Consider the following 21325-nt stretch of genomic DNA (forward strand, 5'->3'; position numbering starts at 1 on the left):
ATCAAGAGACTTATCTCCAAAAACATATTATCAAGAAAGAACCCAATGCAATAACTAATACAGCCTTTCTCTTGGACAGACTTAAAACAACAATTAACTTATCTGATTCTGTGTTGTGAACTTCGCCCAAACCGGTTCCTCCAAGATTAGTTGTGAAATTCACTGTTTGTTAATTTTCCAATTTGCACTCCGGTGTCTAGCGATACATGAATTCAAAAACAGCAAAGGCAGTAACTGTGCAGGTTCTCTCTCTCTCTCTCTCTCTCTCTCTCTCTCTCTCTCTCTCTCTCTCTCTCTCTCTCCTGCACTGTCCTCACCATGTCTGCTCTTCTCCCTTTTAAAACTGCTGCTGTTTTGGCGTTTTTCTCTCCAATGAAAACAGTTTCAAGTCCCTCAGCCTTTCCTCATAAGACCTTTCCTCCATACCAGGCAACATCCTAGTAAATCTCCTTTGCACCCTTTCCAAAGCTTCCACATCTTTCTTATAATGCGGTGACCAGAACTGAACACAATACTCCAAGTGCGGCCGCACCAGAGGTTTGTACAGATGTAGCATAACCTCATGGTTCCGGAACTCGAACTCTCTATTAATAAAAGCTAAAATACTGCATGCCTTCTTAACAACCCTGTCAACCTGGGTGGCAACTTTCAAGGATCTGTGTACCTGGACACCGAGATCTCTCTGCTCATCTACACTACCAATAATCTTACCATTAGCCCAGTACTATGCATTCCGGTTACTCCGACCAAAGTGAATCACCCCACACTTGTCCGCATTAAACTCCATTTGCCACCTCTCAGCCCAGCTCTGCAGTTTATCTAAGTCTCTCTGTAACCTACAATATCCTTTGTCACTATTCACAACTCCACTGACCTTAGTGTCATCTACAAACTTACTAACCCACCCTTCTACGTCCTCATCCAGGTCGTTTATAAAAATGATGAACAGCAGTGGATCCAACACCAACCCTTGCGGTACACCACTGGTAACTGGACTCCAGGATGAACATTTCCCATCAACCACCACCCTCTGTCTTCTTTCAGCAAGCCAATTACTGTTCCAAACTGCTATATCTCCCACAATCCCATTCCTCCACATTTTATACAATAGCCTATCATGGGAACCTTATCGAACGCGTTGCTGAAATCCATACACACCACATCAACTGGTTTACTCTCATCTACCTCTTTGGTCACCTTCTCAAAGAACTCAATAAGGTTTGTGAGTCACAAAACCGTGCTGACTATCCCTAATCAAATTATTCTTTTCTCGATGATTATAAATCCTAACTCTTGTAACCTTTTCCAACACTTTACCAACAACTGAAGTAAGGTTCACTGGTCTATAATTACCAGGGTTGTTTCTACTCCCCTTCTTGAACAGGGGAACACATTTGCTACCCTCCAGTCTTCTGGGACTATTCCTGTAGGCAATGACGATTTAAAGATCAATGCCAAAGGCTCAGCAATCTCCTCCCTGGCTTCCCAGAGAATCCTAGGATAAATCCTATCGAGCCCAGGGGACTGATCTCTTTTCACACTCTGCAGGATTTCTAATCCCTTTTCCTTGTGAACCTCAATCCCACATAATCTAGTAGCCTGTATCTCAGTATTCTCCTCGACAACATTGTCGTTTTCTAGAGTGAATACTGTCAAAAAATATTCATTTAAGTACTTCCCCTATCTCCTCTGACCCCACACACAAATTCCCACTTCTATCCTTGATTGGCTCTAATCTTACTCTCGTCATTCTTTTATTCCTTAAATACCTATAGAAAGCCTTAGGGTTTACCCTGATCCTATCCGCCAACAACTTCTCATGTCTCCTCCTGGCTCTTCTGAGCTCTCTCTTTAGGTCTATCCTGGCTACCTTGTAACCCTCTAGCACCCTAACTGAGTCTTCACATCTCGTCCGAACATTAGCCTTCTTCTTCCTCTTGACCAGAGATTCCACTTCCTTCGTAAACCACGGCTCCCGTGCTCTACAGCTTCCTCCTTGCCTGACAGGTACATACTTATCTAGGACACTCAGGAGCTTTTCCCTGAATAAGCTCCACATTTCTAATGTGCCCATCCCCTGCAGTTTCCCTCCCCATCCTATGCTTCCTAAATCTTGCCTAATCACATTGTAATTGCCTTTCCTCCAGCTGTAACTCTTGCCCAGTGGTATACACCTATCCCTTTCTATCACTAAAGTAAACATGACAGAATTGTGCTTGCTATCACCAAAGTGCTCACCTACTGTCTTCTTCTGGATGAAGATTTCCCTAGGTTGTCTTCTTTCTTTCCTATGAATAAGTACCTTTGGTAGAGAGTGTTTCCTAAATACTTGGATCTGTGTTGATGGCAGTTGCTCTATCTGCAATTGTCAAAATGCCTGCATTTTTATATTCCCAACATCAGATTGTTTCATTGGTTTGATGTTGGCAAAACAGTAAATTCAAACTTGGTTAGGTTTTAGTATCCAGGGGCATAACTTAAACCGGTTACAGTCATGGAGATGCACAGGACAGAAACAAACCCTTCAATCCAACTCGTCCATGCTGACCAGTTATACTAACCTAATCTAGTCCCATTTGCCAGCACTTTGCCCATATCCCTCTAAACCTTTCCAGTTCATACACCTATCCAGATGCCTCTTAAATGCTGTAATTGTACCAGCCTCCACCTCTTCCTCTGGCAGCTCATTCCATACATGCACCACCTTCTGCATGAAAAAGTTGCCTTCAAGGTCATTTTTGTCGCTTTCCCCTCTCACCCTAAATCTGTGCCCTCTAGTTCTGGACTCTCCCACCCCAGGAAAAAGACCTTGTCTATTTACCCTATCCATGCCCCTCATGACTTTATAAACCTCTATAAGGTCACCTCTCAGCTTCCAACACTTCAGGGAAAATAGCCCCAGTGTATTCAGCCTGTCCCTATAGCTCAAACCTTCCGAACCTGGCAACATCCTTGTAAATCTTTTCTGAACCCTTTCAAGTTTCACCACTGATTAAATTTGAACTATTATCAAAACAGCAACCTACTCAGGTATCCATTTCACAGCTAAATGTTACATGTTCCCAATTTTCCAGTACACTCTGAGACAACTATCTATGTGCTTGTAATCTCTCAGTTCAGAATAGCATTCACTCTCTCTTAATGGTCCAGTATATGCCTTCAATATCATAACACCAATGCATTGTTGTGACTTTCATAAAGCAAGAAGGAGGCGTTTGGTGGTGATGGAGAAAAATGGACTAAAATAGACTGTGGTAGTAGGGTTAGAAAGCAATAGATCTCTCTCAGCTGCTGCATGCGGTCTCTGAAGTTTCTCTGGATTTGTTTTACCTCTAGGGCTGCTGGAGTTGTGTGTCAGACATTTCTGTTTTCTGAATATACCTTTTGACACGGGTGTGTATACAAGGTGTAACTATATTGGAACAGTAACTGTTTAAGTTTAAAATAATCTATTTTTCTGTTCAGTTTTCCAGTGGAGTAGTTAAGTTATTCTTAGAGTAGTTAAGTAGTTAAGTTCCTTTTTTTTTGTTTGTAGTTTAACTATAGTGTTTGAATAAATTGTGTTTTGCTTAACATTGAATATTTTGACCAATCGAATTGCATCTGGGACATCGCAGTTACTTTGAACAAAGAGAAAGTTAGGGTCTAGTATACCTTCCGAATATATTTTGAGGGGTCTGACCTGGTCCATAACACCTGTTATGAGCCCGTCACTCAGATAAATAGTGACTTGAAATAAACCTTGGAAGATGTTCTCCACCCTGCACTGCAAAATGGTACAGGCTGATGATCCCGCAAATGGCAGTCTCGTATATTGGTACAAACCCTTATGGGTAACGTACTTCTGGGAATCCTCATTGAACTGCAATGGTAGGTGCGCATAGGTCATGTCCAGCTTCATGAAGGATAACACCCGCCCCCTGCCAACATTGTGTCCAAGTCCTCTATACGAGGGACTGGGTATTTATCCAGAAGTGGTTTATTGTTTGTAATTAAATAGGCAGGGGATAGCAGCAAAGGAGAAGGCCATTCAGTCCAAGCAGAGTGTTCTGGCAGTTGGTAAGTAATGAGGCTATTGGAATTCACTTCCACAACCAATATCTTTGATGATGTGATGTGACACATACAGATTCCAATGGTCAATGCCTTCAATAGGTTGCTATTATTATTGAGCTCTGGGAGAAAGTGAGGACTGCAGATGCTGGAATTCAGAGCTGAAAAATGTGTTGCTGGAAAAGTGCAGCAGGTCAGGCAGCATCCAAGGAGCAGGAGAATCGACGTTTCGGGCATAAGCCCTTCTTCAGGAATGAGGAAGGTATGCCAAGCAGGCTAAGATAAAAGGTAGGGAGGAGGGACTTGGGGGAAGGGCGTTGGGAATGCGATAGGTGGAAGGAGGTTAAGGTGAGGGTGATAGGCCTATCACCCTCACCTTAACCTCCTTCCACCTATCGCATTCCCAACGCACCTCCCCCAAGTCCCTCCGTCCTACCTTTTATCTTATTGAGCTCTGGGCCTGTTACTCACAAACAGGACAATTCCACTTCAGACCCTTGGTTCCTGTTAGACACAAACAAGACCACTCATCCCCTTGAGCCTGTTACACTGGACCAGTATGAGGTCCATCCAGCCCCAGAAGCCTTCAGCACAGGAACAGGAGGAGTCACATTCATCCCCTCAGGTCTGTGAGAAGCTCCATTCACCCCCCTTGGACCATGTTAAATGCTGCCCAGGTCTGCAGAGAGACAATATCAGGATACACAAAGGGTTAACAGTGTGTTTGTAATCCAGGGCTAATTGCTGCTTTCTCCCTTTGAACCACTTGCTGCTCTCACTCACAGTGACACATTGACAATTCTGATTAAATACACAAGGGGAACACCACAGGAAGTGGCCATTCCACCCAGACAGAGTATGTGGGCAGTTCCTCCCCAGGTGAGCATTCGGACAGGTCATGGGTAAGTAAAGTCACAGCAAGAACTTTCTGCCGCGACCAGCATCATTGTTTGCTGATGTTGTGAAGATATATTCCAATGAACGATTTCTGTTTATTAGTGAGATCTGGCTGTAGGGCTCAAGTCTGTCAGACAGAATATCTTTCTGCATCAACGAGCATGGGTAATGCAGAGACAAGAGCTTTGGTACATCCTGAGGAGGTGAAGGCTGCTATAGAAATTCAAACATTTTGTTGTTTTACCTTCTTGAAGCTTCCTAATTCTCTGAGGAGCACCTATCATCCCACAGAGAATCAAAGTAGTCTGCAAGGACTTAGTCTAAAAGCAGTTCTGATCTCTCGAGAGCTGGTGACAAGAGGTGAGGTCTCATTAACTCCTTTGTCTTTCAGAGCTTGAGAGGGTGAGGCTGATGAAATATCTGGGAGCAGACACTGATCAAGAAATTTTACGTCTTGCTGTTACTTCTCCAAGGTAATGACATCGTCAGCTCGGACACGCTCATGGTTAATAGTCTTTGTAAAAGGTTGTTCTTATCGAGGTCTGTTTGGGAACCAGTGCAGCAGTGAGGCAGTGTACACACTCATACCTAGTCCTGGTCACCCATCACCCTGTGCTCACTGATATACACTGGCTCCCATCCTGACAACAGTTGTGGAGTAACACAGAGATCCCACAGTGTAATTTGCAGATCGAGAGGAGGTTACAGAGGGAGGGAGTGGAGAGTGGTGACAGATAGATGGGAAAGCAGTGGTGATTATCATAAAGCTGAAGTTTTGTTGACCAATGGAATTCAGTGAATAAGGATTCAGTCATGAGGATGAACTGGAATAAATACTGGGGAATAATGTTTATTCTGACACTGCAAGTTCAGTTACAATTTACTGAAACTTATGTTTTTTTACTGGTTTAGTTAGAATTTCCTACAAAGACAGTACAGCAGCTCCTAGAATAGACAGACTGGTCAGCATCGCACTTCCTGTTCATTCTCACTGTGCTAGAAACCTCAATAAGGGTGTGAGATAACCGACAGAGAGAAGGGAGAGTGCAGGGCTGACATGTTCCCAAAAAGGTGAAGGACAGGACCGATAGGCTGAGAGAACCCTGAATGTCAGTGGATGCACAGGATTGGATATGGGGGAAAAAACCCTTGTGATAGACACCGAGGGGTCAAAACACTAGATACCTCAGCGGAGAAAATACAGGGGGTTACTGAAAATGGGAATTAGGAGAACAACCAGGGGACAGGTCAAAGTAATGGTGAGTACTATGAAGGAAAACCCAAAGGTGTTTTATAAGTATATTCGGGGTCAGAGAAGAGGCAGAGAAGGAGCAGGCCCCATTAGGGACCAAACGCACAAACTGTGTGTGTGGAGCTAGAAGACACAGCTGAGGTTCGAAATGAGTACTTTGTATTCCCTGGAGAGAAGGACAAGGGAAGTCTCGGAATCAGGAAGGGAGACTCTCATATATTTTAATGAATTAACATTGAGATGGAGGAGGTATCGACGGTTTAATTGACTCGAAAATTGATCAGTTCCTTTGGCCCAGATCACACGTACCTCAGACTGCTGTGGGAGGCAAAGGGAGGAGATTGCAGGCACCCCGACATTAATTTACAAATCCTCTCGTTTTGAGGTTTTGATTTATTATTGTCTCATGCAAATCTGTACAGTGAAAGGTTTTCCACGCAGTACGTAAACATCACACTGTACAAAGACCATCGTGTGATTGTACAGAGTGGGGAATACGGCTGCACAGAATTTGTACAAAAAGCAAGATGAACATTAGGTTTGAAATTTGAGAGGTCCATTCAGAAGTCTAACATCAGGGAAGAAGCTGAACTTGAACCTGTCGGTATCTGTGTGGAAGGTTTTGTATCTCCTGCCTGATGGAAGGGTTGGAAGAGATTAGAACCAGGGTGGGGAGGGCTCTCTGATGATGTTGGCTGTCTCTCTGAGGCAAGGAGAGGTGTACATGGAGACAATGGACAGATGATCAGCTTGTGTGATGGTCTCGGCTGTGTTCACAACCCTCTGTAGTTATTTACAGGCCTGGGCAGAGCGGTTGCTGTTCCAAGACGTGATGTATCCAGATAGAATGCTCTCCTTGGTGCATCTGGAAAGGTAGGTGAGGGGCCTAATGCTGAATTTCCTTCACCTCCTGTCAAAGAAAACCTCCTCCTGCCCCTACATCGCCTCCTTATCCCTGTAATCTCCTCCAGCCCCTACACCCCCTCGCTATCTCCATAACCTTCTCCAGCCCCGACACCCCTACCCTACCTCTGTAACCCCTTCCAGCCCCTACACCCACTCCTTATCTCTGTAACCCCTTCCAGCCCCTACACCCCCTCCCTATCTCTGTAACGTCCTCCTGCCCCTACATCCCCTCCTTATCCCTGTAACCTTCGCCAGCCCCTACACCCTCTGCCCTATCTCTGTAACCTCCTCCATCTCCTACACCCCTGCTTATCTCTGTAACCTTTTCCAGCCCCTACTCCCCCTCCCTATCTCTGTAACCCCTTCCAGCCAATACACCCCCTCCCTATCTCTGTAACCCCCTCCAGCCCCTACTCCCTCTCCCTTTCTCGTAAACCCCCTCCAGCCCCTACTGCCCCTCCCTATCTCTGTAACCCCTTCCAGCCAATACACCCCCTCCCTATCTCTGTAACCCCCTCCAGCCCCTACTCCCTCTCCCTTTCTCGTAAATCCCCTCCAGCCCCTACTCCCCCTCCCTATCTCTGTAACCCCTTCCAGCTGCTACACCCCCTCCCTATTTCCATAACCTTCTCCAGCCCCTACACCCCTACCCTATCTCTGTAACCCCCTCCAGCCCCTACACCCCCTCCCTATTTCCATAACCTTCTCCAGCCCCTACACCCCCTCCCTTTCTCTGTAACCCCCTCCAGCCACTACACCTCCTCTCTATCTCTGTAACCTCCTCCAGCCCCTACACCCCCTCCCTTTCTCTGTAACCCCCTCCAGCCACTACACCTCCTCCCTATCTCTGTAACCTCAGCCGCCCCTACATACCCTCCCTATCTCTGTAACCTCCTCCAGCCCCTACACCCCCTCCCTATCTCTGTAACCCCTCCAGCCCCTACACCCCCTCCCTATCTCTGTAATCCCCTCCAGACCCTACATCCCCTCCCTATCTCCGTAACCCCCTCCAGCCCCTACACTCCCTCCCTATCACCGTAACCCCCTCCAGCCCCTACACCCCCTCCCTATCTCTGTAACCCCCTCCTACCCCTACACCCCCTCCCTATCTCTGTAACCCCCTTCAGCCCCTGCAACCCGTCCCTATCTCCGTAAGCTCCTCTAGCCCCTACACCCCCTCCCTATCTCTGTAACCCCCTCCAGACCCTACACCCCCTCCCTATCTCTGTAACCCCCTCCAGCCCCTACACCCCCTCCCTATCTCCGTAAGCCCCTCCAGCCCCTACACCCCCTCTCTATCTCTGTAACCCCCTACACCCCCTCCCTATCTCTGTAATCCCCTCCAGCCCCTACACCCTCTCCCTATCTCTGTAACCCCCTCCAGCCCCAACAGTACCCTTCCACTGACACTCTTATTCATTTGGCCAAACTGGTCCTCACCCTTAACAATTTCACCTTTGAATCCTCCCACTTCCTCCAGACCAAAGGCGTAGCCATGGGCACACATATGGGCCCCAGGTATGCCTGTCTCTTTGTTGGCTACGTAGAGCAGTTGATCTTCCGTAATTACACCAGCACCACTCCCCACCTCTTCCTCCGCACATTGATGACTGCATTGGCGCCACCTCGTGCTCCCGCGAGGAGGTTGAGCAATTCATCAACTTCACCAACACATTCCACCCTGACCTTAAATTTACCTGGACCATCTCTGACACCTCCCTCCCCTTCCTGGACCTCTCCATCTCCATTAGTGACGACCGACTTGACACTGACATTTTTTACAAACCCACCGATTCCCATAGCTACCTGGATTACACCTCGTTCCACCCTATCTCTTGCAAAAATGCCATCCCATGTTCCCAATTTCTCCTCCTCCGCCGTATCTGCTCCCAGGACCAGTTCCACCATAGAACACACCAGATGGCCTCCTTCTTTAGAGACCGCAATTTCCATTCCCCCGTGGTTAAAGATGCCCTCTAACGCATCTCGTCCACATCCCGCACCTCTGCCCTCAAACCCCCTCCCTCCAACCATAACAAGGACAGAACGCCCCTGGTGCTCACCTTCCACCCTACAAACCTTTGCATTAACCAAATCATCCGCCGACATTTCCGCCACCTCCAAAAAGACCCCACCACCAGGGATATATTTCCCTCCCCACCCCTTTCCGCCTTCCGCAAAGACCATTCCCTCTGAGACTACCTGGTCAGGTCCACACCCCTCTACGACCCACCCTCCCAATCTGGCACTTGCCCCTGCCACCGCAGGAACTGTAAAACCTGTGCCCACACCTCCTCCCTCACTTCTATCCAGGGCCCTAAAGGAGCCTTCCACATCCATCAAAGTTTTACCTGCACATCCACCAATATCATTTATTGTATCCGTTGCTCCCGATGTGGTCTCATCTACATTGGGGAGACTGGGCGCCTCCTAGCAGAGCGCTTTCGGGAACATCTCCGCGACACCCGCACCAATCAACCAAACCGCCCCGTGGCCCAACATTTCAACTCCCCCTTCCACTCTGCCGAGGACATGGAGGTCCTGGGCCTCCTTCACCGCCGCTCCCTCACCACCAGACGCCTGGAGGAAGAACGCCTCATCTTCCGCCTTGGAACACTTCAACCCCAGGGCATCAATGTGGTCTTCAACAGCTTCCTCATTTCCCCTTCCCCCACCTCATCCTAGTTTCAAACTTCCAGCTCAGCACTGTCCCCATGACTTGTCCGGACTTGTCCGACCTGCCTATCTCCTTTTCCACCTATCCACTCCACCCTCTCGTCCTTGATCTATCACCTTCATCTCCTCCCCCACTCACCCATTGTACTCTATGGCTACTCTCTCCCCACCCCCACCCTCCTCTAGTTTATCTCTCCACGCTTCAGGCTCACTGCCTTTATTCCTGATGAAGGGCTTTTGCCCGAAACGTCGATTTCGCTGCTCGTTGGCTGCTGCCTGAACTGCTGTGCTCTTCCAGCACCACTAATCCAGTATTTGCTTTCCAGCATCTGCAGTCATTGTTTTTACCTCTCTGTTTATTGTGGCACAGAGTCTCCCACAGGACAACTCACACCTTCAATGCATTATCTGGGCTGACATGACACCAGTTGTTAAAGTTCATTGAGAACATAACTTTTACATTTTTTGCGATTTACATATGAAAGAACTGAAACCAACATGTTCATTCTAAAAGATGAGAGACTTAACAAACATTCCAGGTCTTTTTCAAGATATAATTTTAGTTACATCATACTACACTTTTGCTGTAAATTCTGTATCTTGTGATCTTATGCTCCACAACCATCTGATGGAGGAGCAGCGCTCTGAAAGCTAGTGCTTTGTTGTGTGATTTTTAACTTTGTACACCCCAGTCCAACACTGGTATCTCCAAATCATAATCTAATGATGGCCATATGAACACTGTTGGACAAACCAATTGAGGTCACTGATATACTTCAGGGAAGGAAATCTGCCATTCTTCTCCAGTCTCACCCTACATGTAACTCCAGACCCTCAGCACCCAAAGATCCCTCTGTGTATCAGCGCTCCTTAGGGTCCTGCCATTTATTTGATATTTTCCTAAACATTTGTCCTGGCAAAATGCATCACTTCACACTTATCCAGATTAAACTCCATCTGCCATTTCTCTGTCCAACTTTCCAGATGATCTATACCCTGCTGAATCCATTCACAACCTTGCTCACTATCCACAACTCCACCAAAGTTCATGATGTTTGCAAACTTATTAAACAGACTGCTGACATTATCATCCAAATTATTTATCTGTTTCATCAACTACAGGGAGCCCAGCTCTGGGCCCTGTTTAACACCACTGGTCACAGACCCCCATTTCCCCCACATCCCTCCACAGTGACTCTCTGTAATCTATGACCAAGCCAAATTTGTATCTAACTGACCAACTCACCCTGGATCCTGTGTGCCTTAATCTTCGGAACAAGTTTACCATGAGGGACCTTGTCAAATGCTTTAGTAAAGTCTGAGTAGACAACATCCACTGCCCTTCCCTCATCAGTCATCCTCATCACTTCCTCAAAACACTCAATCAAGTTTGTGAGACAGACTTCCCCTGCATAAAGCCATGGGGATATCCTTCATCAGAACATTCTTTTCCAAATATGAGTAAATGCTGTCTCTCAGAATCTTCTCCAATAAATACTGATGAGAACTTAAAATAATTTTTAACACTTACGTAAAAACACTCATTGTTTTCACCTTGCTCGCTTTCTGTGACAGTGCGGCACATCCTTCGCACTGACCCTCCGACAGTGCAACATTCCTTCAGTACTAACCCACCAACAGTGCAGCACTCTCTCAGCACTGACCACTCTGACATAATGGTACTCACTCAGCACTGACCCTCTGACAGTGCAGCACTCCCTCAGCACTAACCCTCCGACAGTGCGGCACTCCCTCAGCACTGACCCTCCGACAGTGCGGCAATCCCTCAGCACTGACCCTCTGACAGTGTGGCATTCCCTCAGTGATGACCCTCTCAAATGTCTTCCTAAATGGGTTGGTTCAGAAGGGAGTATGAATTTCAACAATGATGATGTAAATCTTTTCATGAATTGTCTCCATTTCTCTTCAGGTCTTTGCTAATGAAGTGGTTCCTCCTCTTGTCAGTGTTCCTGCCTTCAGCCTGTGGTATGTGTCTTTCTCAATGTACATCTACATATACAGAGGAACCTTGTGAGAGAGGAGGGGAGACAGAGAGGGAGAGAGAGAAAGAGAGTGGGGTTGGGGGAAGAGAGGGACGTGGGGAGAGAGAGACACACACACACACAGACAGCTAAAGGCAGAAAGGATGAGGAAATATCAGTCGCAAAGACAGATCCGAATTAGAAAATGGAATGTGGAGAGACTGGGATATTATGAAGGGCAGCATGTTAATGAGTTAGACTGGGTGGGATATTGCAGGGAGTGTGGGGAGAGTGGGATTAGAATAGGTGGGATCTTAAAGGGAGTGGAGAGTGAGGGGAAGAGTGGGATTAGACTGGTTGGGATATTAAAGGGAGTGGGGAGTGAGGGAGAGAGTGGGATTAGACTGGGTGGGATATTAAGGAGTGTGGAGAGTTCGGGGGAGAGTGGAATTAGACTGGGTGCAATATTAAAGGGGGTGGAGAGTGAGGGGGAGAGTGGGATTAGACTGGGTGGGATATTAAAGGGTGTGGGAAGTGATGGGGGAGAGTGGGAATAGACTGGTTCGGATATTGAAGGGTGTGGGGAGTGATGGGGAGAGAAGGATTAGACCGGGTGGGATATTAAAGGGAGCAAGGAGTGTGGAGAGATAGGAGGAGAGTGGAGTTAGACTGGGTGGAATATGAAAGAGGGTGGAGAGTGTGGGGGAGAGTGGGATTAGACTGGGTGGGATATTAAAGGGAGTGGGGTGTATGAGGGGAGAGTGGGATTAGACTGGGTGGGATAAAAAGGGGAGCGGGGATTGAGGGGGAGAGTGGGATTAGACTGGGTGGGATATTAAAGGGAGTGGGGAGTGAGGGGGGAGAGTGAGATTCGACTGGTTGGGATATTAAAGGGTGTGGGGAGTGAGGGAAAGAGTGGGATTAGACTGGGTGGGATATTAAGGGTGTGAGGGGAGAGCGGGATTAGACTGGGTGGGATATTAAGGAGAGTGGGGAGTGAGGGGGAGAGTGGGATTAGACTGGGTGGGATATTAAAGGGTGCAGGAAGTGAGGGGAGAGTGGCATTAGACTGGATGGGATATTAAAGGGAGCGAGGAGTGAGGGGGAGAGTGGGATTAGACTGGGTGGGATATTAAAGGGTGTGGGAAGTGAGGGGAGAGTGGAATTAGACTGGGTGGGATATTAAGGATGTGAGGGGAGAGTGGGATTAGACTGGGTGGGATATTAAAGGGTGTGGGAAGTGAGGGGCAGAGTGGCATTAGACTGGGTGGGATATTAAAGGATGTGAGGAGTGAGGGGATAGTGAGATTAGACTGGTTGGGATATTAAAGGGTGTGGGGAGTGAGGGAGAGAGTGGGATTAGACTGGGTGGGATATTAAGGGGAGCGGGGAGTGAGGGGGAGAGTGTGATTAGACTGGGTGGGATATTAAAGGGTGTGGGGAGTGAGGGGGAGAGTGGGATTAGACTGGGTGGGATATTAAAGGTGTGGGAAGTGATGGGGGAGCTTGAGATTCGACTGGGTGAGATATTAAGAGGAATGAGGAGTATTATGACATGGGTAACCCCTCCTGCTTAATTTAAACCTGCAACACAAGAAAGATTTATCCCCTGCAGTAATCTGTGAAAATTCGAGAGGTCAAGAACTATTTGAAAGAAAAATTAACAACTTTATTTCTTAAGGTATACGAGAGAATAACTAACCAGCAACTGTTTTCATCTCCTTCCTATAACCTATCTTTTACTTTCCCTTCTGCAATACAAGTCTAATTAAACCCCAATTAAAATTTACAAAACAAAACTTCTTATCTCAAAAGACAGCTTTGTGTTCTTCTCTGTATTCCTGTCTTCATTCCATCTTCTAGCTGATTCTACTTCACAGGTCATTCATCGATAAAGGTACCTGTAAGAGAGCGATTTTTCAGGCAGTCTCTACATGCTACTGGCTTGGCAGCTCTCCTCCCAACTGTTCGATTTTCCTCAGTCTTTTACGCCCCCCCCCCAAACCATCGGATTATGTCATTGACCTTTAAAATTGTCAAAAAACTAAATTCAAACTTGATTGGAATTTGGTATTTTTCAGGGTATAATTTAAACTGATTGGCCTCACTCGAATTTGTTTTGTCAATTCTCAGCAACCCAGCAAACCTAGCTTTCGACCAAGTGTTATATTGTTAGGTCATTGAGAACATTTGGTGCTGTCAGGTTGTTCTGTGAGCTTTTAACTCTCTTACAAGTGCAGTCCATCCACATCTTCATAACAGGAGGCAAGGGGGAGCATAGGATTAGTCTGCATGGGATTTCAAATAATTCCTACCTATCTCTGTAGCCTCCTCCAGCCCATACACCCCTCACTATCTCTGTAACCGACTTTGACCCCTACAGCCCCTCCCTATCTCTGTTACCTCCTCCAGCCCCTGCACACCTCTCTCTCTGCCACCTCTTCCAGTCTCTACACCCCCTCTCTATCTCTGTAATCCCCTCCAGCCCCTATGCCCCCTCCCTATCTCTGTAACCCCCCTCCAACCCCTACACCCCCTCCCTATCTCTGTAACCCCTACATCCTCTCCCTATCTCTGTAACCCCCTCCAGCCCCTACATCCCCTCCCTATCTCTGTAACCCCCTCCAGCCCCTACACCCCCTCCCTATCTCTGTAACCTCCTCCAGCCCCAACACCCCCTTGCTATCTCTGGAACCCCCTCCCGCCCCTACACCCCCTCCCTATCTCTATAACCCCCTCCAGCCCCTACGCCCCCTCCCTATCTATGTAACCCCCCTCCAACCCCTACACCCCCTCCCTATCTCTGTAACCCCTACATCCTCTCCCTATCTCTGTCACCCCCTCCAGCCCCTACACCCCATCCCTATCTCTGTAATCCCCTCCAGCCCCTACACCCGCTCCCTATCTCTGGAACCCCCTCCCACCCCTACATCCCCTCCCTATCTCTGTAACCCCCTCCAGTCCCTACAACTCATCCCTATCTCTGTAACCCCCTCCAGCCCCTACCTACGCTCCCTATCTCTGGAACCTTCTACAATCCCAGACTCTCAAGTATCCCCCAATTCCCAGCGTTCCACCATTGGGGCTGTGCCTCACATGGCTGGGAAATCAGAGCTTTGGAATTCCCTCCGGAAATCTTTCCACCTCTCTCTCTCTCTCTCACTCACTCTCTGTTTCTCTCTCTGTCTCTCTCTCTCTCTCTCATACTTTCTCATGTTTTCTGTCTCTCTCTCCATCTCTCCCTCACTTTCTCTCTCTCTTTCTCTCTCTCTCTCTCTCTCTCTCCCTCCCCCACTCTCTCTCTCCCTCCCACTGTCTCTCCTCCTTACAGCTAAACACTGACTGAATGTTTCGGATCCTCTCTCCCTGACCCCTCCCTAGGTGTCTGAGGTGTGACCTTCTCGAGAGTGACCCAGAGTGAATGGCTCACTCTGTTCACTTTCAGATAAACCTCGCAATGTCAGTATCTCACTGACCGAGGGACACAAAGACAGACTGCAGGAAGGGGACTCTGTTACCTTACAGTGTGATGTCCTCTACAGTCAACCAGCCGTCACCGGGTATTCCTGGTATCAGGACGGAGTTCAGCTCCCCAGCGCTTGGCGTCAAACCATGGAAATCAGAGACATCAGCTACTCACAGTTTGGGGAATATTTCTGTGAAGTGAGGAACAGGATTGGGAGCGGCAGGTCGGAGGGTATTGAATTGAGAGGGCAGTGTAAGTGCCATAGATCTCTGTGTGGAGGGTTATTGGGGGAACTGAGTCTCATTCAGGCATCCCTGACACGGCAGTGAGGAAATACTCCCGGCAGGATGGGGATAATCAGAGGGAGATGGAGGGAAGGCCGAAGGCAACACAATGAGAGGTGAGCACAAGTGGAGAACTGGGAGCACTGTATACAGCTCCCCAGACTGTATATCTCTCAGTTAGACCCACACTCACAGCACTGTGCACAGCTCCCCAGACTGTATATCCCTCAGTTAGACCCACACTCACAGCACTGTGCACAGCTCCCCAGACTGTATATCCCTCAGTTAGACCCACACTCACAGCACTGTGCACAGCTCCCCAGACTGTATATCCCTCAGTTAGACCCATACACACAGCACTGTGCACAGCTCCCCAGACTGTATATCCCTCAGTTACACCCACACACACAGCACTGTGCATAGCTCTCCAGACTGTATATCCCTCAGTTAGACCACACTCAGAGCACTGTGCATAGCTCCCCAGACTGTATATGCCTCAGTTAGACCCACACTCACAGCACTGTGCACAGCTCCCCAGACTGTATATCCGTCAGTTACACCCACACACACAGCACTGTGCACAGCTCCCCAGACTGTATATCCCTCAGTTACACCCACACTCACAGCACTGTGCATAGCTCCCCAGACTGTATATCCCTCAGTTACACCAACACACACAGCACTGTGCATAGATCCCCAGACTGTATGTCCCTCAGTTACACCCACACTCACAGCACTGTGCACAGCTCCCCAGACTGTATATCTCTCAGTTAGACCACACTCACAGTACTTTGCACAGCTCCCCAGACTGTATATCTCTCAGTTAGACCACACTCACAGCACTGTGCACAGCTCCGCAGAACTGTATATCCCTCAGTCAGACCCACATTTGGAGCACTGTGCACAGTTCCAGTGTCTGTATCGTTTGGATAGACTACACTCAAAACTCGGTCTGTATTTCCTGTCTCATTATTCCAAATATGATACCCAATCTGGAGGTTATAACCATTGGGAGATTGTGAACAGACTGAGGCAGGTTTCTCTCGAGAAGAGGGGTCTGAGGGAGTGACCTGATCGATGTGTTTACAATTCTTCAAAGGATTTCTCTCGGGGAGTCAGATGGAAGATATTTCCACTTCTGTGTGTGTTGGGGAGGGGAGGTGGTACAGTGGGAGGGAGTGACCGGAAGGAGAGGCCGTCGGTAAGACAAAGTCCTGAATAACTCCCATTGGGAATTCAGGAGAAACATCTTCACCCAGAGAGTTGGGGGAGAGGCGAATGTGGGACTCACTCCCACAGGGAGTTAGAGGCCAGGGAATGTGAGACTCACTCCCACAGGGAGTTGGAGGGCTGGGAATGTGAGACTCACTCCCACAGGGAGTTGGAGGGCTGGGAATGTGAGACTCACTCCGACAGGGAGTTGGAGGGCTGGGAATGTGAGACTCACTCCGACAGGGAGTTGGAGGGCTGGGAATGTGAGACTCACTCCGACAGGGAGTTGGAGGGCTGGGAATGTGAGACTCACTCCCACAGGGAGTTGGAGAGCTCGGAATGTGAGACTCACTCCCACAGGGAGTTGGAGGGCTGGGAATGTGAGACTCACTCCGACAGGGAGTTGGAGGGCAGGGCATGTGGGACTCACTCCGACAATTCCCTGTGGAAGTGAATCCTTTCCATGCATTGGTGCAGGGGAAGCTGGTTAAACACACGAGGGAGAGAGGGAGATGAAGATGAGGTGCTGAGGAAGCTGATCTGGAACAGAAACCCTAGCATGGAGCAGAGGGGCCGAATGGAAACTTCAGTGACAACACCATCAGTAAAACATTTCCCACCATGTCAACATTAACCAGATTGGTAACAAACCTCTGTTTCAGATAAACCGAGAGATTTTCAGATTGTACACAGTGTGAATGGTGACGCTAGGAGAGATTTAACGTCTGTGAACGAGCGTGACACTGTGAATATTAGCTGTACCAGTCAGAACAGTGACCCTGCAGTCTCAGGGTACAGCTGGTACAGACTCACTCAGAACAAGCCAGTCAGCGGGCAGATACTGCTGTTTGAAAGCATCAGCAAGGACGACAGTGGGAATTATCAGTGTGAGGCTAGAAACAACGTTGGGACAGGGAGATCACACACCATCACCATCAAGGTGCAGTGTGAGTATCCCCAGAAACACAGCTCCTGAATTCATTCACCTGGTATTTCCAAACCTGGTCAAACAGCTTCTGTACATTAACCATTCAAGGGCACATGCAGATAGAGTGCCGCACTGTCGGAGGGTCAGTGCTGAGGGAGTGCCGCACTGTCGGAGGGTCAGTGCTGAGGGAGTGGCGCACTGTTGGAGGGTCAGTGCTGAGGGAGTGCCGCACTGTCGGAGGATCTGTGCTGAGGGAGTGCTGCACTGTCAGAGGGTCAGTGCTGATGTAATGCCGCACTTATGGAGGGTCAGTGCTGAGGGAATGCCGCACTGTTGGAGGGTCAGTGCTGAGGGAGTGCTACACTGTTGGAGGGTCAGTGCTGAGGGAGTGCCGCACTGTTGGAGGGTCAGTGCTGAGGGAGTGCCGCACTGTCGGAGGGTCATGGCTGAGGGAGTGCCGCACTGTCGGAGGGTCAGTGCTGAGGGAGTGCCGCACTGTCGGAGGGTCAGAGCTGAGGGAATGCCGCACTGTCGGAGGGGCAGTGCTGATGTAATGCTGCACTGATGGAGGGTCAGTTCTGAGGGAATGCCGCACTGTTGGAGGGTCAGTGCTGAGGGAGTGCTGCACTGTTGGTGGGTCAGTGCTGAGGGAGTGCTGCACTGTTGGAGGGTCAGTGCTGAGGGAGTGCTGCACTGTCGGAGAGTCAGTGCTGAGGGAGTGCCACACTGTCAGAGGGTCAATGCTGAGTGAGTGGGCACTGTCGGAGGGTCAGTGCTGAGGGAGTGGGCACTGTCGGAGGGTCAGTGCTGAGAGAGTGGGTACTGTCGGAGGGTCAGTGCTGAGGGAGTGGGCACTGTCGGAGGGTCTGTGCTGAGGGAGTGCTGCTCTGTCGGAGGGTCAGTGCTGAGGGAGTGGGCACTGTATGAGGGTCAGTCCTAATGGTGTTGGGTGTTTATTTCCAGATGCTCCGACCAGTGTCCGAATCACATTCCCGCCTTCAGTTCGAGCTGGAGTGTGGACAACCCTCAGCTGTCAGTCTGATGGCCATCCAGCAGCAGTTTCCTATCACTGGCGGAAGGTGTGTCCACACGGTTCGATGTCTCTCTGTTCTGGGAATCAATGGACGTCTCAATGTTCATTCTACGCTTCTGTTGAAGATGTTGGCTGTGAGATCACCTGTACAGCGGGGAACACCGTGGGTGAAAAGGAATCTGATCCCATACGACTGGATATTCAGTGTGAGTGTCATCAGTCTGAGAGTCCCACTCACCAACAAACTCTCACATTATACTGAGCTAAAACTTCATGTCCCTCCCTATCCCTGTACCCTCCTCCAGCTCCTACACCTCCTCCCTATCTCTGTAACCCCCTCCAGCCCCTACACCCCCTCCCTATCTCTGTAACACCCTTCCAGCCCCTACACCCCCTCCCTATCTCTGTAACCCCCTCCAGCTCCTACACCTCCTCCCTATCTCTGTAACCTCCTCCAATCCCTACACCCCCTCCCTATCCCTGTACCCTCCTCCAGCTCCTACACCTCCTCCCTATCTCTGTAACCCCCTCCAAGCCATAAACCTCCTCTGTAACTTGTAGCTACATCTGTACAGCGTGGAATTCTGTCAGCTCCCGGGATTCTACACCCAAACACATTAATGTACAGTGTAAGTAAAGAGGGTGTGGGATATACAAGAAATAGCCCCCAGACCATACTCGGAGCACTGTGTTTAGATCCCGGGTCTCCACACGACAGTTGGATAGTCAGGCATTACAGAGGAGGGTGCACTTGGGAATGAGAAATTCTAGCATGGAGAAGAGGGGATGAATGGCCTCTTTCAGGATATGAGGAATTCTGGTGGTCTTTCTGTGAAATGATGTCAGTGCTCAGGGGCAGCATTTATTCGGGGATTTGGGAGAATGTTCCACAGTGTTATCCCTCTCCCTGACCTGAATCGAGCTGTAATTCCTCTTGTAGATGGTCCTGGAGATGTTACCATTGTTCGCAGTGAGCCACAGGGAGAGGTGAAGGAGGGAGACCGGGTTACCCTGACCTGCAACTCCAGGAGTAATCCAGGAGCTCGCTACACCTGGTATAAGGACAATGTGAACACAGCAGTTAACAAGGGGACAGGGAACATCCTGACCATACGCTCCATCACCCCAACGGAATCTGGAGATTATTACTGCAAAGCGGAAAACATTATTGGAGAACAAACTTCAAAGAGCTTCAGGATCGAGGTGCTCTGTGAGTGACATTCCCAGGTTGACCTTTTCCCAATGTAAACTCCCCGGTCTCTGTCACTACTCACTGCATGAGAGCGACTTATCCAAAACTTCACTGTCCCCCGGTCTCTGAACCCACAACGAATCCCTTTCCTGAATCACCCTCCTCTCACTCCCTCTCCTGCATCGTTCCCCAGTTCAGCAACACCTCAATTGTAAAATTCCCATTCTTGGCTTTCAACACCCTCCATCACTCCCTCTCTATCTCTGTCACCCCCTCCAGCTCCTACACCCCTCCCTCTCTCTGTTAAACCCTTCAGTCCCTAAACCCCCTCCTTACCTCTATAATGATCCCCAGCCCCTATCCTCTCTCCCTGTCTCTGTAACGCCCTCCAGCCCTTACACTCATTCCCTCTCTCTGTAACCCCCTCCAGCCCGTATACCCCCTCTCTATCTCTGTAACGCCCTCCAGCCCCTACACCCCCTCCCTATCTCTGTAACCCCCTCCAGCCCCTACACCCCCTCCCTATCTCTGTAACGCCCTCCAGCCCCTACACCCCCTCCCTATCTCTGTAACCCCCTCCAGCCCGTATACCCCCTCCCTATCTCTGTAACCTCCTCCAGACTCTACACCCCCTCCCTAACTCTTTAACCCCCTCCAGCCCGTATACCCCCTCCCTATCTCTGTAACCCCCTCCAGCCCCTACACCCCCTCCCTATCTCTGTAACCCCCTCCAGCCCCTACACCCCTCCCTATCTCTGTAACTCCCTCCAGCCCCTACACCCCCTCCCTATCTCTGTAACCTACTCCAGCCCCTACACCCCCTCCCTATCTCTGTAACCTACTCCAGCCCCTCCACCCTTCCCTATCTCTGTAACCTACTCCAGCCCCTCCACCCTTCCCTATCTCTGTAACCCCCTCCAGCCCCTCCACCCTTCCCTATCTCTGTACCCTACTCCAGCCCCTACATCCCTCTACATGTCTGTAACCCCCTCGAGTCCTGGCCTCTTGAGTATCGCCTGATTCCTGCCCCCGTCGGCTCTGCCTTCAGCTGGCAATGACCCTGAGCTCTTTTTTGTCACTTTTCCTGGTTTCATTTCCGATCAGGGATCTTTCTGGTGTTCCCCCACCCCACCCCTCGGAGACCCCCTGTCTCCTGTGGACCTGGATATGTGAGGGATTCTGAAATCTTGGAATCACGTCTCTCTCTCTCTCTCTCTCTCTCTCCCAACAGATGGACCGAGAAACGTGGAGATTATTTCTGAGGATACAGTGAAGGAGGGGACCGAGATCACGTTAACGTGTCGAGGTGAAGCCAACCCCCCGGTTCATACCTACAGCTGGAGGAAAATGTGCAACGGACAACGGAACAATCTGCGAGAAAATACCGACACGATTAGGATTCAACCCACCAGGGATGATGCATCTTGTAGCTACATCTGTAGAG

At 49.2% G+C, this 21325-nt stretch overlaps 1 protein-coding gene across 1 annotated transcript in view; it reads left to right on the forward strand.

The window, feature by feature from the left end:
* The window catches only part of LOC140458748 (B-cell receptor CD22-like), a 44326-nt gene that overhangs the window by 8775 nt on the left and 14226 nt on the right, over nt 1-21325 (forward strand). The window contains exons 4-9 of the mRNA XM_072553407.1: nt 5342-5423; nt 6992-7075; nt 11715-11770; nt 15212-15484; nt 17391-17675; nt 18620-18895. Of these exons, the coding sequence (XP_072409508.1) occupies nt 5342-5423; nt 6992-7075; nt 11715-11770; nt 15212-15484; nt 17391-17675; nt 18620-18895 (1056 nt within the window). The remainder of the gene's footprint in view (nt 1-5341; nt 5424-6991; nt 7076-11714; nt 11771-15211; nt 15485-17390; nt 17676-18619; nt 18896-21325) is intronic.

Source organism: Chiloscyllium punctatum, chromosome 34 (genome assembly GCF_047496795.1).
Source record: "Chiloscyllium punctatum isolate Juve2018m chromosome 34, sChiPun1.3, whole genome shotgun sequence".
Lineage (NCBI taxonomy): Eukaryota > Metazoa > Chordata > Chondrichthyes > Orectolobiformes > Hemiscylliidae > Chiloscyllium > Chiloscyllium punctatum.